Source organism: Misgurnus anguillicaudatus, chromosome 14, assembly GCF_027580225.2.
Source record: "Misgurnus anguillicaudatus chromosome 14, ASM2758022v2, whole genome shotgun sequence".
NCBI lineage: Eukaryota > Metazoa > Chordata > Actinopteri > Cypriniformes > Cobitidae > Misgurnus > Misgurnus anguillicaudatus.
In genome coordinates, this window is record NC_073350.2 from 17832501 (window position 1) to 17850611 (window position 18111).

An 18111-nucleotide genomic window follows, 5' to 3' on the forward strand; every position below is an offset into this window, starting at 1 on the left:
ACAAAAATTCAGTTTACAATCACTTTTTATATTGAAAATCTGTCATTTTGTGTGTGTTTTTTCCCCAAATCAGTGACACACCTTATAAACTTGGCAATTAAAGGGTTAAAATCATGGAATTTTTGTGAAGATTTGGTAGTTTTGATCAGTACTGAGGTTGATTAACAGATTTATGAAAAAAAATTGGAAAAAATATTCATCTGATAAATTTTTACAGCCGTTGAATTTAGTGGATGTTTTCATCCACTAACAACACGAAAGGGTAGTAAATTTGCCCACGGTATATCGTTGAGTTTTTAAAAAATTTCAAAGCATTTTCTTAAAATATATGTAAATATAAGATTTGTCACCAAAAATCATTCAATTTGATAAAACAGAGAAAAAGTTGTGGCCAAATTAAGAGTAAAAAAAACCCTCTAGTGGATGAAAACATCCCCAACAACACATAAGGGTTAACGTTAATCAAATGACTTTTTCACTAGATGTCACCCCCTTTTTTGCCTTGCGCGTTACTAAGGAGCCTGTCATTCTTTCATTCAGTGCTAAAATGGCGGTTTTAGGTGCTTCATATACGTTGATGCCACCTTCATATAAAAAGTTAGAGGTATGGAAGCATTTTAGATTTCGCAAGCAAGACGACGACGATAGTATTGTGGCTTTTAATTTCTTTTTATTAATTAACCCACTTGTAAACTTATGTTCACTGTTATTTTGTATTAATATAGTATTTGTATTAAATCTATATTCATTGAGGAGAATCGATTATAAAAACCGACCCGAGAATCGGAATTGAAAATTGAATCGAATCGATTTGATAGCTTGTGAATCGAAATTGAATCGATCTGGAACATACCCAGCCCTAAAAATGACAATGCATTTTTTAAAGGTGATATTTATCTTTCAACAAAATCTGAAATATTTAAAGAATGCTTGGTAAAAAACCCGTGACTACGTGACATGCATTATGTAATTTACAGAGAGTAGGCAGACATACCTTGAAGAAAGTATAGAACCAAGATGCAGGTGGAGATACATTTAGATGTAACTTGGATCCACCACTGAAAGAAAAAAGGAAAGAAGAGGACCCTGACCAGGCCTTTACGGGTCAGGGCGGTCCAAGGGCTCTCCGGTTTGGCCTTGCTAAACGTGGAACCTGCAAAAATGTGAAGACTTAAGTATGCATTGTATACATATCAAATATGTTGATCAGAGAATGATCTATAGCAATGGTTCTAAACTGATGGCATATGATGCATAAATACATCAAAAATAATGACACTAAATAAATAAAATAATAAAATGTTAACACACTATGCAAAATAAAGCCCATTGAACTGTCAAATTTTCTGGTTCAGTCTTGGTTTGCATACTGCCAGACATTTGCAGTTCTTTGTGATGCTAAGAAAATACAAATTGTTTCCATTCACTTTTCTGTGAACAGTTTTGCTACCGTTTCTAGACATCTTTGTAAACAAAACCAGTGGCTTACAGCACATTAAAACTCACAATACAGGTTTTGTCCTCAATGGTATCTCACCTCTCACTAGGTCAACATCAATAAGGTCTGGTTTGATATGGCCGGTCTTTTTAGGTTTGTTTCCAAAACCCTGCGCATACAAAAATAAAACTTCACAAACCTGATTGCAAAAATGTTTTCACAAAATCCCAAAACTATGTTATTAACACTAGTGCCACATTACCTTGAGTTCAGTTTGTTCCAGTGATTTTTCCCAAATCTGCTGATCATAAGCACCAATCTTTTGACACAAAGGACATCATTAGAAAAATGTAATCTTTCAAATATAGTATTCACACTTTGAGTTTGTACTTGCTCACCTTTTTCTGGTACCATGCTATTCCTGCCATGTTTGATATGCATTAGGTCACGTCATCTCATACAGTAGAGTCTCAATCACAGGATATTTCAATCTTCAGTGAAGTGAAACAAAGAGTTTTGTTGTTTAAACACACACACACGCACGCACGCACGCACAGGAAGTGAAACTTGTACAGTAGAAATGAAAGAGACTGTCCCAAATCCTAGTAAGTTGTCTACCTTGACAACATTTTTGGGCGTTATACGTAGATATTGTGTGATGATCAACACTGATGTCCAGAAAATAAGAAATAGGATTCGAAACAACCATTAAGTTACGGTTCTCATGACATTTCACAATGCAATAAGTGCGTACCATTATTGCAAAATGACCATTGTGACAGTGACATGTCGGTAAACATTTTTATTGAGAACTAACGTAACGGTTAAAGTTATCCAAACTTACACACAAATTAATTTTCAGTATTAAACTTACATGTACAGTAAAGATAACCGTCTGTGGCTCCTTAACTGCGCGTGTCGTGTCTTGTCAACATTTTTAGATGTTTATGCAGCAGTTGCAACAAACCTCCCCCTACAACAAAACTTTCGTAAACATCTGATCAAAATGTAAAAACGTCTTCTATAGATTTGAAAGAACTACACTGGCTGACAATCGCCCAGATATTACTTTTTTAAACGACAGAAAGATCCTGTTTAGGTAAAGAGAAGTAAGTGATGAAGCTCTCACTCCCACCCGCGCCTGCTGGCAAAAACGACACACATGTGCACCAAGCGACGATTAGCGCAGAGTCAAAATGTAAATGGCGGAAGTAGGTTTCTCTACAAAATAAAATAAAATAAAATAAAATAAAATAAAATAAAATAAAATAAAATAAAATAAAATAAAATAAAATAAAATAAAATAAAATAAAATAAAATAAAATAAAATAAAATAAAATAAAATAAAATAAAATTTGTTTGCTAAAGTTGAGGGGAGACAACTGTGTAACTATTTTTACACAGTAATGTTAGCTCAGTGTAATAGTTGATACGCGTTAGATATGATATTTATTTGCTTGTCATTTATTTCCTCGGTTATCAGTAATAAACTACTGTAAAATAAATGATTGATTCTATGTGGAAGTCTACCGGAAGTTGCGTTTAGTCCACAAAGCCTTTTGTTTATGTTGTTGCTGCTGAAACCGTCAAACGAAAAAACGCCCCAACATTTGTTTCAAATTATATAAACATATTTTAATTTACAGCTTGTAGTTACACAATAAAAAGTTAAGTGTTTGACATTTGAAATGTCTGTAAACATTTAATTTTTTTTTCATTAAGTGTATTTTGCACAAAAATCTCGAATTGCTACTCTAAGCCTATAGGTATTGTCAGGTTATTTGTTATGTAACTATGTTAACAAATTTCTTTCTTCTGCTTTTTTTAACAATATCATCATTACATGTGATTTATCAGCGAGCTATATATCTGTTGGGAAAAATAAATAAGAAATACTTCTGGACAAAAAGCATTTCTGCTTTATTAATAGGGGTTTACCCCACTGATACTCAGCAGATTTCTGCAATTGGCTAGGGCAAAGAAAAGCTTAAGGCATCTGTTAGCCCTACTGAAAAATCCAGCTAAAACTAGCATAGGCTGGTAGCTGGTTTTAGCTGGTTTAAGGTGGTTTACGCTGGTCCTCCCAGCCTGACAAAGCTGGTCATGCTGGTGGGCCAGCTGGTATTCCAGCATGACCAGCTAAGTCCAGCTAGACCAGCTTAAAATGCGACCAAAACACACCTAGACCAGCTTGCTACACCAGCAAAACCAGTTTCCTACACCAGCAAAACCAGCTTCTTACACCAGCAAAACCAGCTAAAACCAAGCTGGGGACCAGCTGGAGCCAGCTCGCCAGCTTGTGCTGGTCTTGGCTGGATTTTTCAGTAGGGAGATCAGTGGTTCTCAAACGTTTTTGGTATGTGGCCCACCTTGTATACGGTGCATCCCTTCATGGCCCCCCAAAGAAAATTTATGACATAAAATATTCCAAAACTTAAAATCTGAATTAAACAAAACATATTAAATTGTACAATGTAGTGCTGTTGGTTAGTAGACTTATTTTTCTGAGGTTTAATTACACAGAATTGATAAATTAATGTATTTTATAAAATGTCATAACACTGGGGCCCCCCTGGCACAATCTCAGGGCCCCCCAGGGGACCACAGCCCCCAGTTTGAAAACCACTGTGTTAGATCATATCAAAGAAATAGAAAAAGAGGCCTTACTCCATGACACATTTCTTTAAAATCCCACTGAACTCCATTTAGATTTATTACTGCATAAATGTGTACTAATTAAAAACGTATTAATAGATAAATAAATGCCTTAGCTAGTAACCAAAAACGCCTGTGAATACATGGTTAAGAAAGAGTAACAGGTGCAACATGACAACGCCGTCAGTGCTTCTTCAGAAATCTAGACAATAATTTACACATGTAAAAATAAGGCTGAAAAACTTCAATAGCCATTCAATTAAATAAAACCTTAGTAGAGAAACAGTGTGGACACTTGGACACCATTGTAGAACCTGTTTTGTCATTTTACAATACATCAGTGGTTTTCAAACTGGGGGCCGCGAGATGGTGCCAGGGGGGCCCCAGTTTTATGACATTTTATGAAATACATTAATTTATCATGAATTCTGTGTAATTAAACCTAAACAAAATAAGGCTACTAACCAAAAGCACTACTTTTTTGTATAATTTAATGTTTTTTATTAAAATGTTGAGTTTTAGAACACTTTTTGTCACAAATTTTCTTTGGGGGGGCCGCGAAGGAATGCACCGTACACAAGGGGGGCCGCACGCTGAACAAGTTTGGGAATCACTGCAATACATCATTATTCTATAGTTTGGCAAGGTAATTTCACACCTTCACCACCAGATGTCAGCATTTTAATAGCATTTATTTATTTAGGCATGTATTTATTTACCCAAAAGGGTTTTTATCATAGCATAAAAACTATGGTGCTAAGAATTTTTCATTATGCCCTTTGTCTTTCAAAATCTGACCCAGACACAGAAAACAATCAAATTTCTATTACTGACTACTGAACTACTGAAACTTTATTATTTATGAAACTTTATTAAAAATGAAATGTTATTTAATGTTTACCACATAGTTTTTATGTAGTAAACGTTTTTAAACAATGCTTTTAATAGTTTCATATGTAATGAAGGACATGCTAAATAATTACGTAATTAACATTGACAAAGACAATGATTAATATAGCTGCAAGCAGCAATGCCGGGGTCAAGCCGAAAAGGGCACAGAAGGATGTAAAATTGAGATTGGATAAGCAGATTGAAGAACCTAGGTAAACCTAATAATTTTAAATGAAAAAACAAAAAAGTTATCAACAAAAATAATCTAAGTTCTTGTCTACTGCAATTGTCCCTCTGTTATTGACAATCATGGACCATTAGAGCACTGAAGGACATGTGAGTGGTGTTTGCAGTGGTAAAACATGGGTCACATCATGTTATAACAAGTTTAATTAGTCAAAAGAGACCATCCCCGTGTCTCTACGATATTCTGATGCAGAGATATAGCTTTTGCAAAAACGGTTGATAAGGTATTCTCAATGGTTGCTAGGTAGTGAATTGGCAACCACCAGTGATTATAGTCAAAGCCATGAAAGGAATAATCCATGATGACTCATGGTTTTAGATATGTTGTTGCAGTAGTTTTAGGCAAAAATACCATATTCTATCTCAAAACCAGTAGGTGGCGCAATGACAAAATTGTGCATGCAACATCAGGTCATGATTGTGTTACATTTAGCTAGTTTTATGACTATACACTTTAGTTTAGGTAAGAAACAGTTGTATGACCATAGGGCTGGCTTGTTATCACAGGTTTTGTTCAATTATAAGGCCATCTAGTGGTGCAAGCATACAATTTTTTTTGTGTAGCCTCAGAATGTGCTCATGCATCAGCGTATCAAATCTGGTGATGAAATATATTTTCGTTACGAAGTTACAACCATTTATGTGTAAAAAACACAAAATTTGAAGTTAATTTTTCGATTTTTGCAATTTTCGGCAATTTCTGATGAAAATTTTAATATAACGCCAATAGAACTTTTTGTTCAGAAGGTAAGGTTAGTTTCTTGCTATGGTGTTTTCGAGTCGATCGGAAAAACACTCGCGGAGATATTCACGCGTGTTTTTTAATTGCTGTTTTGCTGCGCAGGGTTAAACGTAAGGCGAATTCTGGCATGTTTGGTATCGTTGGACTCGGCAACTATTCAGAGCTCCAAAGAAACAAGTCCCGTGAAAAAACGTCGATCGGAGCCAAAGTTATAGGCATGTAAAGCATAAGTCTGACCACTAGGTGGCGCTGCGACGAAACTGTGCATGCACCCTCCGTTCCTGACTGGCATCACAAGTACCAAGTGTCGTGTCAATAGGCCTAAGTTTGACGAAGATATAGCATAAAATCATTTTTTTTTGCGCTCTACGTAAAATTCGTTAAGGCGGTATACGACAACCGATTACTGTATCGAAATTCTTTTGATAACTTTTTGCCTTGAGTGTCTCAAGATGACACAAACCAATTTTCGTGGCAATCGGACAAAAGCTCTAGGACGAGTTCGAAAAAGTAGGTTCTACGAATAATTCAAAATGGCGAAAAATGTTCATGACGGACAATGACGTCATAGGGTCCAATCGAATCGTCTTGAGCCAGGGAATCAGGGAAAGCAAGAATTTTGTTTCTAGGACTTACGGATCAGAAGTTATAAGCAAAAACATAAGTGCAACTTTGGACTGTTGGTGGCGCTAGCGGGTTAGACATAGAGACTCCAAATTTGCTGTGGGGACACATTGGAGTGTCCTTTATCAGTGTGCCAAATTTCATAACTTTCCTACGTACGGTTCTATGGGCTGCCATAGACCGCAATGGCGGAAGAAGAATAACTAATAATAATAATAAATATAGCTGCAAGCAGCGATACCGGGGTCAAGCCAAACATGGCAAAAAATGATTCATACGTGATGACTGTCATGATTTAAGATCTAACTCTGCATTAGTTTTAGGGAAAAAATAGCAATTTTTTGTATCTTGAGACCACTAGGTGGCGCTTTGCCGAAACAATAGATGGTGCCTCAGGTCATGACAGTGATGACACATACCAAATTTAGTGTAAATACGATAAAGCGATACGAAGATATAGCCTTAAATGACTTGACCACTAGGGGGCACTGACCAAAAAATAAATTGTGACTCAGGTCTTGATTGTGATGACACCCACCAAATTTGGTGTTAATATGATAAAGAGATGAAGAGATATAGCTTCAAATCTCTTGACCACTAGGGGGCACCGAAAAGTTTACAAGTCCTCCTAGAACATGTTGCTGATGAACCATACCAAGTTTCATAACAATACGCAATTGTGTTTCTGAAATACTTCAATTTAAAGAAAAAATTCAAAATGGCCAACACACAAAATGGCCGACCAAAAACCATTTGGTATCGTTTGACTCGGCATGCCTCACGAAATCTAAAAAGACTAGTCTCATAATTTTACATTCAAGTTTGCAGTAGTTATAAGCAAAAATAGACATATTTTATATGTCGTGACCAGTAGGGGGCAGTGTGACGAAATGGTGCATGCACCCTCAGGTCATCACTGTTATGACATATACCAAGTCTCATATTAATACACAAAAGTTTTGCGAAGATACAGGCTCAAACACATTTTGGCGTGCTCGCCCTCGCATTCTTTGATGCGTTATACGACAACGGATAGGTCTACCGAAAAGCTTTTGATAACTTTTTGTCTAGAGTGTCTCTAGGTGATGCCTACCAAAATTCAAGCCAATCAAACAATCGCTCTAGGAGGAGTTCGAAGAAGTAGGACTTCAATATAATTCAAAATGGCCGACAGGAAGTAGGTTTGACTCAGACATATTTGGTACAGTCAGACTCAGCATGAGCCAAGGAATCAATAGAGTGAAGTCTTATGTCATAGTGGCAATTTAATCAAATGAAATAAAGATTTTAAATAATTTATTTACATATCCTGACCACTAGGTGGCGCCGTCCTAAAGATTTATAGGTGGGCTCAGAACATGTCACTGATGAACCATGCCAAATTTCGTAGCGATACGCCATTTTGTTTGTGAAATACTGAACTTAATGAGAAAATTCAAAATGGCCGACACCCAAAATGGCCGACCGAAAACCGTTTGGTATCGTTTGACTCGGCATGCCTCAAGGAATCTAACAAGACCACCTTCATGATTTTAGACTCAAGTTTGAAGTAGTTATAAGCGAAAATAGGCATTTTTCGAATCTCGTTACCACTAGGTGGCGCTGTGACGAAACGTTGCAGGCACCCTCAGGTCATGATTGTAATGACATATACCAAGTTTCATGTCGATAGACCAAAGTGTTGCGAAGATACAGCCTCACGTCCATTTTGGCGTGCTCGCCGCCATATATGTTGTCAATTTATATGAGAACGCATTGGTCTATCAAAAAGCTTTTAATAACTTTTTGTCTGGGGTGTCTCTAGATGCTACATACCAAAGGACATGCAAATTGGACAAACAGTCTAGGAGGAGTTCGAAAAAGTAGGTTTTACGGAAAATTCAAAATGGCGGAAAGATGTGCATGACACAAATGACATCAATGTGTGCAATTGAATCATCATGAGCCAAGGATTCAGAGGAAACAAGAATTTAGTTTCTAGGACTCACGGGTCAGAAGTTGTGAGCATGAACATAAGTGGATTTTTGGACTGTTGGTGGCGCTAGAGGGTTTGTGTCAGACACACCAATGTTGCTATAGTAACTTCTGAGACTGTCCTCTACATGTGTGCCAAATTTCATAACTTTCCTATGTACGGTTCTAGGGGCTGCCATTGACTTCAATGGCGGAAGAGGAAACATAATAATAATAATAATAATAATAATAATAATAATAAGAAAACTAACAATAACAATAGGGTTCTACGCCCCTTCGGGGCTTGACCCCTAAATATAGCTGCAAGCAGCGATACCGGGGTCAAGCCAAACATGGCAAAAAATGATTCATACATGATGACTGTCATGATTTAAGATCTAAGTTTGCATTAGTTTTATGAAAAAAATAGCAATTTTTTCGTATCTTGAGACCACTAGGTGGCGCTGTGCCGAAACAATAGATGGTGCTTCAGGTCATGACTGTGATGACACATACCAAATTTAGTGTAAATACGATAAAGCGATACAGAGATATAGCCTTAAAAACTTGACCACTAGGGGGCACTGACCAAACAATAAATTGTGACTCAGGTCTTGATTGTGATGACACCCACCAAATTTGGTGTATATACGATAAAGAGATGCAGAGATATAGCTTCAAATTTCTTGACCACTAGGGGGCGCCGAAAAGTTTACAAGCCCTCTCAGAACATGTTGCTGATGAACCATACCTAGTTTCATAACAATACGCAATTGCGTTTATGAAATACTTGAACTTAAAGAAAAAATTCAAAATGGCCGACACACAAAATGGCCGACCAAAAACCCTGTGGTATCGTTTGACTCGGCATGCCTCACGAAAACTAACAAGACCAGTCTCATAATTTTACATTCAAGTTTGGAGTAGTTATAAGCAAAAATAGACATTTTTTATATCTCGTGACCAGTAGGGGGCAGTGTGACGAAATGGTGCATGTACCCTCAAGTCATCACTGTTATGACATATACCAAATCTCATATTAATACGCAAACGTTTTGCGAAGATACAGGCTCAAACACATTTTGGCGTGCTCGCCCTCGCATTCTTTGATGCGTTATACGACAACGGATAGGTCTACCGAAAAGCTTTTGATAACTTTTTGTCTAGAGTGTCTCTAGATGATGCATACCAAAAATCAAGCCAATCACACGAGCGCTCTAGGAGGAGTTCGAAAAAGTAGGTGTTCAATATAATTCAAAATGGCCGACAGGAAGTAGGTTTGACTCGGACATATTTGGTACAGTCAGACTCAACACGAGCCAAGGAATCAATAGAGTGAAGTCTTATGTCAGTGTGGCAATTTAATCAAATGATATAAAGATATTAAACAATTTATTTACATATCCTGACCACTAGGTGGCGCCGTCCTAAAGATTTATAGGTGCGCTCAGAACATGTCACTGATGAACCATGACAAATTTCGTAGCGATACGCCAATCTGTTTGTGAAATACTGAACTTAATGAGAAAATTCAAAATGGCCGACACCCAAAATGGCCGACCAAAAACCGTTTGGTATCGTTTGACTTGGCATGCCTCAAGGAATCTAACAAGACCACCTTCATGATTTTAGACTTAAGTTTTAAGTAGTTATAAGCGAAAATAGGCATTTTTCGAATCTCGTGACCACTAGGTGGCGCTGTGACGAAACGTTGCAGGCACCCTCAGGTCATGACTGTAATGACATATACCAAGTTTCATGTCGATACAATAAAGTTTTGCGAAGATACGGCCTCACGTCTGTTTTGGCGTGCTCGCCGCCTTGTATGTTGTCACTGTATACGAGAACGCATTGGTCTATCAAAAAGCTTTTGATAACTTTTTGTCTTGGATGTCTCTAGATGCTACATACCAAAGGACATGCAAATCGGACAAACGGTCTAGGAGGAGTTCGAAAAAGTAGGTTTTACGAAAATTCAAAATGGCGGAAAGATGTGCATGACACAAATGACATCAATGTGTGCATTTGAATCATCATGAGGCAAGGATTCAGAGGAAACAAGAATTTAGTTTCTAGGACTCATGGGTCAGAAGTTATGAGCATGAACATAATTGGATTTTTGGACTGTTGGTGGCGCTAGAGGGTTTGGGTCAGACACACCAATTTTGCTATAGTAACTTCTGAGACTGTCCTCTACATGTGTGCCAAATTTCATAACTTTCCTATGTACGGTTCTATGGGCTGCCATTGACTTTCGGCGGAAGAACGAGGAAGATAAATAATAATAATAATAATAAGAAAACTAACAATAACAATAGGGTTCTACGCCCCTTCGGGGCTTGACCCCTAAATATAGCTGCAAGCAGCGATACCGGGGTCAAGCCAAACATGGCAAAAAATGATTCATACGTGATGACTGTCATGATTTAAGATCTAAGTTTGCATTAGTTTTATGAAAAAAATAGCAATTTTTTGTATCTTGAGACCACTAGGTGGCGCTGTGCCGGAACAATAGATGGTGCCTCAGGTCATGACTGTGATGACACATACCAAATTTAGTGTAAATACGATAAACCGATACGGAGATATCGCCTTAAATGACTTGACCACTAGGGGGCACTGACCAAACAATAAATTGTAACTCAGGCCTTGATTGTGATGACACCCACCAAATTTGGTGTAAATACGATAAAGAGATGCAGAGATTTAGCTTCAAATCTTTTGACCACTAGGGGGCGCCAAAAAGTTTACAAGTCCTCCCAGAACATGTTGCTGATAAACCATACCAAGTTTCATAACAATACGCAATTGCGTTTCTGAAATACTTGAACTTAAAGAAAAAATTCAAAATGGCCGACACCCAAAATGGCCGACCGAAAACCGTTTGGTATCGTTTGACTCGGCATGCCTCAAGAAATCTAACAAGACCAGTCTCATAATTTTACATTCAAGTTTGCAGTAGTTATAAACAAAAATAGACATTTTTTATATCTCGTGACCAGTAGGGGGCAGTGTGATGAAATGTTGCATGCACCCTCAGGTCATCACTGTTATGACATATACCAAGTCTCATTAATACGCAAAAGTTTTGCGAAGATACAGGCTCAAACACATTTTGGCGTGCTCGCCCTCGCATTCTTTGATGCGTTATACGACAACGGATAGGTCTACGGAAAATCTTTTGATAACTTTTTGTCTAGAGTGTCTCTAGATGGTGCATACCAAAAATCAAGCCAATCACACAAGCGCTCTAGGAGGAGTTCGAAAAAGTAGGTGTTCAATATAATTCAAAATGGCCGACAGGAAGTAGGTTTGACTCAGACATATTTGGTACAGTCGGACTCAGCATGAGCCAAGGAATCAATAGAGTGAAGTCTTAGGTCATAGTGGCAATTTAATCAAATGATATAAAGATTTAAAAAATTGTTTTTACATATCCTGACCCCTAGGTGGCGCCGTCCTAAAGATTTATAAGTGCGCACAGAACATGTCACTGATGAACCATGCCAAATTTCGTAGCGATACGCCATTCTGTTTGTGAAATATTGAACTTAATGAGAAAATTCAAAATGGCCGACACCCAAAATGGCCGACCGAAAACCGTTTGGTATCGTTTGACTCGGCATGCCTCAAGGAATCTAACAAGACCACCTTCATGATTTTAGACTCAAGTTTGAAGTAGTTATAAGCGAAAATAGGCATTTTTCGAATCTCGTGACCACTAGGTGGCGCTGTGACGAAACGTTGCAGGCACCCTCAGGTCATGACTGTTATGACATATACCAAGTTTCGTGTCGATACAATAAAGTTTTGCGAAGATAAGGCCTCACGTCCGTTTTGGCGTGCTCGCTGCCATATATGTTGTCAATTTATATGAGAACGCATTGGTCTATCAAAAAGCTTTTGATAACTTTTTGTCATGGGTGTCTCTAGATGCTACATACCAAAGGACATGCAAATCAGACAAACGGTCTAGGAGGAGTTAGAAAAAGTAGGTTTTACGAAAAATTCAAAATGGCGGAAAGATGTGCATGACACAAATGACATCAATGTGTGCATTTGAATCATCATGAGCCAAGGATTCAGAGGAAACAAGAATTTAGTTTCTAGGACTCACGGGTCAGAAGTTGTGAGCATGAACATAAGTGCATATTTGGACTGTTGGTGGCGCTAGAGGGTTTGAGTCAGACACACCAATGTTGCTATAGTAACTTCTGAGACTGTCCTCTACATGTGTGCCAAATTTCATAACTTTCCTATGTACGGTTCTATGGGCTGCCATTGACTTTTGGGTGGAAGAACGAGGAACAAGAATAACAATAATAATAATAAATATAGCTGCAAGCAGCGATACCGGGGTCAAGCCAAACATGGCAAAAAATTATTCATACGTGATGACTGTCATGATTTAAGATCTAAGTTTGCATTAGTTTTATGAAAAAATAGCAATTTTTTGTATCTTGAGACCACTAGGTGGCACGGTGCAGAAACAATAGATGGTGCCTCAGGTCATGACTGTGATGACACATACCAAATTTAGTGTAAATACGATAAAGCAATACAGAGATATAGCCTTAAATGACTTGACCACTAGGGGGCACTAACCAAACAATAAATTGTGACTCAGGTCTTGATTGTGATGACACCCACCAAATTTGGTGTAAATACAATAAAGAGATGCAGAGATATAGCCTTAAATGACTTGACCACTAGGGGCCACTAACCAAACAATAAATTGTGACTCAGGTCTTGATTGTGATGACACCCACCAAATTTGGTGTAAATACAATAAAGAGATGCAGAAATATAGCCTTAAATGACTTGACCACTAGGGGGCACTGACCAAAAAATAAATTGTGACTTAGGTCTTGATTGTGATGACACCCACCAAATTTGGTGTAAATACGATAAAGAGATGCAGAGATAAAGCTTCAAATCTCTTGACCACTAGGGGGCACCGAAAAGTTTACAAGTCCTCCCAGAACATGTAGGTAATGAACCATACCAAGTTTCATAACAATACACAGTTGCGTTTCTGAAATACTTGAACTTAAAGAAAAATTCAAAATGGCCGACACACAAAATGGCCGACCAAAAACCATGTGGTATCGTTTGACTCTGCATGCCTCACGAAATCTAACAAGACCAGTCTCATAATTTTACATTCAAATTTGCAGTAGTTATAAGCAAAAATAGACATTTTTTATATCTCGTGACCAGTAGGGGGCAGTGTGACGAAATGGTGCATGCACCCTCAGGTCATCACTGTTATGACATATACCAAGTCTCATATTAATACGCAAAAGTTTTGCGAAGATACAGGCTCAAACACATTTTGGCGTGCTCGCCCTCGCATTCTTTGATGCGTTATACGACAACGGATAGGTCTACCGAAAAGCTTTTGATAACTTTTTGTCTAGAGTGTCTCTAGATGATGCATACCAAAAATCAAGCCAATCACACGAGCGCTCTAGGAGGAGTTCGAAAAAGTAGGTGTTCAATATAATTCAAAATGGCCGACAGGAAGTAGGTTTGACTCAGACATATTTTATACCGTCGGACTCAGCATGAGCCAAGGAATCAATTGAGTGAAGTCTTATGTCATAGTGGCAATTTAATCAAATGATATAAAGATTTTAAACAATTTATTTACATATCCTGACCACTAGGTGGCGCCGTCCTAAAGATTTATAGGTGCGCTCAGAACATGTCACCGATGAACCATGCCAAATTTCGTAGCGATACGCCATTCGGTTTGTGAAATACTGAACTTAATGAGAAAATTCAAAATGGCCGACACCCAAAATGTCCGACCGAAAACGGTTTGGTATCGTTTGACTCGGCATGCCTCAAGGAATCTAACAAGACCTCCTTCATGATTTTAGACTCAAGTTTGAAGTAGTTATAAGCGAAAATAGGCATTTTTCGAATCTCGTGACCACTAGGTGGCGCTGTGACGAAACGTTGCAGGCACCCTCAGGTCATGACTGTTATGACATATACCAAGTTTCGTGTCGATACAATAAAGTTTTGCGAAGATACGGCCTCACGTCCGTTTTGGCGTGCTCGCCGCCATATATGTTGTCAATTTATATGAGAACGCATTGGTCTATCAAAAAGCTTTTGATAACTTTTTGTCTTGGGTGTCTCTAGATGCTACATACCAAAGGACATGCAAATCGGACAAACGGTCTAGGAGGAGTTCGAAAAAGTAGGTTTTACGAAAAATTCAAAATGGCGGAAAGATGTGCATGACACAAATGACATCAATGTGTGCAATTGAATCATCATGAGCCAAGGATTCAGAGGAAACAAGAATTTAGTTTCTAGGACTCACGGGCCAGAAGTTATAAGCATGAACATAAGTGGATTTTTGGACTGTTGGTGGCGCTAGAGGGTTTGAGTCAGACACACCAATGTTGCTATAGTAACTTCTTAGACTGTCCTCTACATGTGTGCCAAATTACATAACTTTCCTACGTACGGTTCTATGGGCTGGCATTGACTTCAATGGAGGAAGAAGGAAGAAGAATAATAATAAGAAAACTAACAGATACAATAGGTGTCTACGCCACTTCGTGGCTTGACCCCTAATAATAATAAATATAGCTGCAAGCAGCGATACCGGGGTCAAGCCAAACATGGCAAAAAATGATTCATACGTGATGACTGTCATGATTTAAGATCCAAGTTTGCATTAGTTTTATGAAAAAATAGCAATTTTTTGTATCTTGAGACCACTAGGTGGCGCTTTGCCGAAACAATAGATGGTGCCTCAGGTCATGACTGTGATGTCACATACCAAATTTAGTGTAAATACAATAAAGCGATACGGAGATATAGCCTTAAATGACTTGACCACTAGGGGGCACTGACCAAACAATAAATTGTGCCTCAGGCCATGATTGTGATGACACATACCAAATTTAGTGTAAATACAATAAAGCGATACGGAGATATAGCCTTAAATGACTTGACCACTAGGGGGCACTGACCAAATAATAAATTATGACTCAGGTCTTGATTGTGATGACACCCACCAAATTTGGTGTAAATACAATAAAGAGATGCAGAGATATAGCCTTAAATAACTTGACCACTAGGGGGCACTGACCAAAAAATAAATTGTGACTCAGGTCTTGATTGTGATGACACCCACCAAATTTGGTGTAAATACGATAAAGAGATGCAGAGATATAGCTTCAAATCTCTTGACCACTAGGGGGCACTGGAAAGTTTACAAGTCCTCCCAGAACATGTTGCTGATGAACCATACCAAGTTTCATAACAATACGTAATTGCGTTTCTGAAATACTTGAACTTAAAGAAAAATTCAAAATGGCCGACACACAAAATGGCCGACCAAAAACCATTTGGTATCGTTTGACTCGGCATGCCTCACGAAATCTAACAAGACCACTCTCATAATTTTACATTCAAGTTTGCAGTAGTTATAAGCAAAAATAGACATTTTTTATATCTCGTGACCAGTAGGGGGCAGTGTGACGAAATGGTGCATGCACCCTAAGGTCATCACTGTTATGACATATACCAAGTTTCATATTAATACACACAAGTTTTGCGAAGATACAGGCTCAAACACATTTTGGCGTGCTCGCCCTCGCATTCTTTGATGCGTTATAAGACAACAAATAGGTCTACCGAAAAGCTTTTGATAACTTTTTGTCTAGAGTGTCTCTAGATGATGCATACCAAAAATCTAGCCAATCACACGAGCGCTCTAGGAGGAGTTCGAAAAAGTAGGTGTTCAATATAATTCAAAATGGCCGACAGGAAGTAGGTTTGACTCAGACATATTTGGTACAGTCAGACTCAGCATGAGCCAAGGAATCAATAGAGTGAAGTCTTATGTCATAGTGGCAATTTAATCAAATGATATAAAGATTTTAAACAATTTATTTACATATCCTGACCACTAGGTGGCGCCGTCCTAAAGATTTATAGGTGCGCTCAGAACATGTCACTGATGAACCATGCCAAATTTCGTAGCGATACGCCATTCTGTTTGTGAAATACTGAACTTAATGAGAAAATTGAAAATGGCCGACACCCAAAATGGCCGACCGAAAACCGTTTGGTATCGTTTGACTCGGCATGCCTCAAGGAATCTAACAAGACCAACTTCATGATTTTAGACTCAACTTTGAAGTAGTTATCAGCGAAAATAGGCATTTTTCGAATCTCGTGACCACTAGGTGGCGCTGTGACGAAACGTTGCAGGCACCCTCAGGTCATGACTGTAATGACATATACCAAGTTTCGTGTCGATACAATAAAGTTTTGCGAAGATACGGCCTCACGTCCGTTTTGGCGTGCTCGCCGCCATATATGTTGGCAATTTGTACGAGAACGCATTGGTCTATCAAAAAGCTTTTGATAACTTTTTGTCTGGGGTGCCTCTAGATGCTACATACCAAAGGACATGAAAATCGGACAAACGGTCTAGGAGGAGTTCGAAAAAGTAGGTTTTACGGAAAATTCAAAATGGCGGAAAGATGTGCATGACACAAATGACATCAATGTGTGCAATTGAATCATCATGAGCCAAGGATTCAGAGGAAACAAGAATTTAGTTTCTAGTACTCACGGGTCATAAGTTATTAGCATGAACATAAGTGGACTTTTGGACTGTTGGTGGCGCTAGAGAGTTTGAGTTAGACACACCAAATTTGCTATAGTAACTTCTGAGACTGTCCTGTACATGTGTGCCAAATTTCATAACTTTCCTATGTACGGTTCTATGGGCTGCCATTGACTTCAATGGCGGAAGAGGAAGAATAATAATAATAAATATAGCTGCAAGCAGCGATACCGGGGTCAAGCCAAACATGGCAAAAAATTATTCATACGTGATGACTGCCATGATTTAAGATCTAAGTTTGCATTAGTTTTATGAAAAAAATAGCAATTTTTTGTATCTTGAGACCACTAGGTGGCACGGTGCAGAAACAATAGATGGTGCCTCAGGTCATGACTGTGATGACACATACCAAATTTAGTGTAAATACGATAAAGCAATACAGAGATATAGCCTTAAATGACTTGACCACTAGGGGGCACTAACCAAACAATAAATTGTGACTCAGGTCTTGATTGTGATGACACCCACCAAATTTGGTGTAAATACAATAAAGAGATGCAGAGATATAGCCTTAAATGACTTGACCACTAGGGGGCACTAACCAAACAATAAATTGTGACTCAGGTCTTGATTGTGATGACACCCACCAAATTTGGTGTAAATACAATAAAGAGATGCAGAAATATAGCCTTAAATGACTTGACCACTAGGGGGCACTGACCAAAAAATAAATTGTGACTCAGGTCTTGATTGTGATGACACCCACCAAATTTGGTGTAAATACGATAAAGAGATGCAGAGATATAGCTTCAAATCTCTTGACCACTAGGGGGCACCGAAAAGTTTACAAGTCCTCCCAGAACATGTAGGTAATGAACCATACCAAGTTTCATAACAATACACAGTTGCGTTTCTGAAATACTTGAACTTAAAGAAAAATTCAAAATGGCCGACACACAA

General features: G+C 38.2%; 1 protein-coding gene across 3 annotated transcripts in view; it reads right to left on the minus strand.

Moving 5' to 3' along the window:
* Window positions 1-2648, minus strand: part of phtf1 (putative homeodomain transcription factor 1) — a 12984-nt gene extending 10336 nt beyond the window's left edge. Inside the window, exons 1-6 of one of the 3 annotated variants that reach the window (XM_055184470.2) lie at window positions 2508-2648; window positions 2313-2411; window positions 1837-1929; window positions 1701-1757; window positions 1538-1607; window positions 995-1153 (exon numbers count right to left, since the gene is read on the minus strand). In XM_055184470.2, the coding sequence (XP_055040445.2) occupies window positions 995-1153; window positions 1538-1607; window positions 1701-1757; window positions 1837-1866 (316 nt within the window). In that variant the 5' untranslated portion in view covers window positions 1867-1929; window positions 2313-2411; window positions 2508-2648. Of the gene's footprint in view, window positions 1-994; window positions 1154-1537; window positions 1608-1700; window positions 1758-1836; window positions 1935-2312 lie in introns of all 3 variants that reach the window. The other 2 variants (XM_073875991.1, XM_055184469.2) reach the window with 2 other exon arrangements.
* Window positions 2649-18111: the final 15463 nt, after the last annotated feature.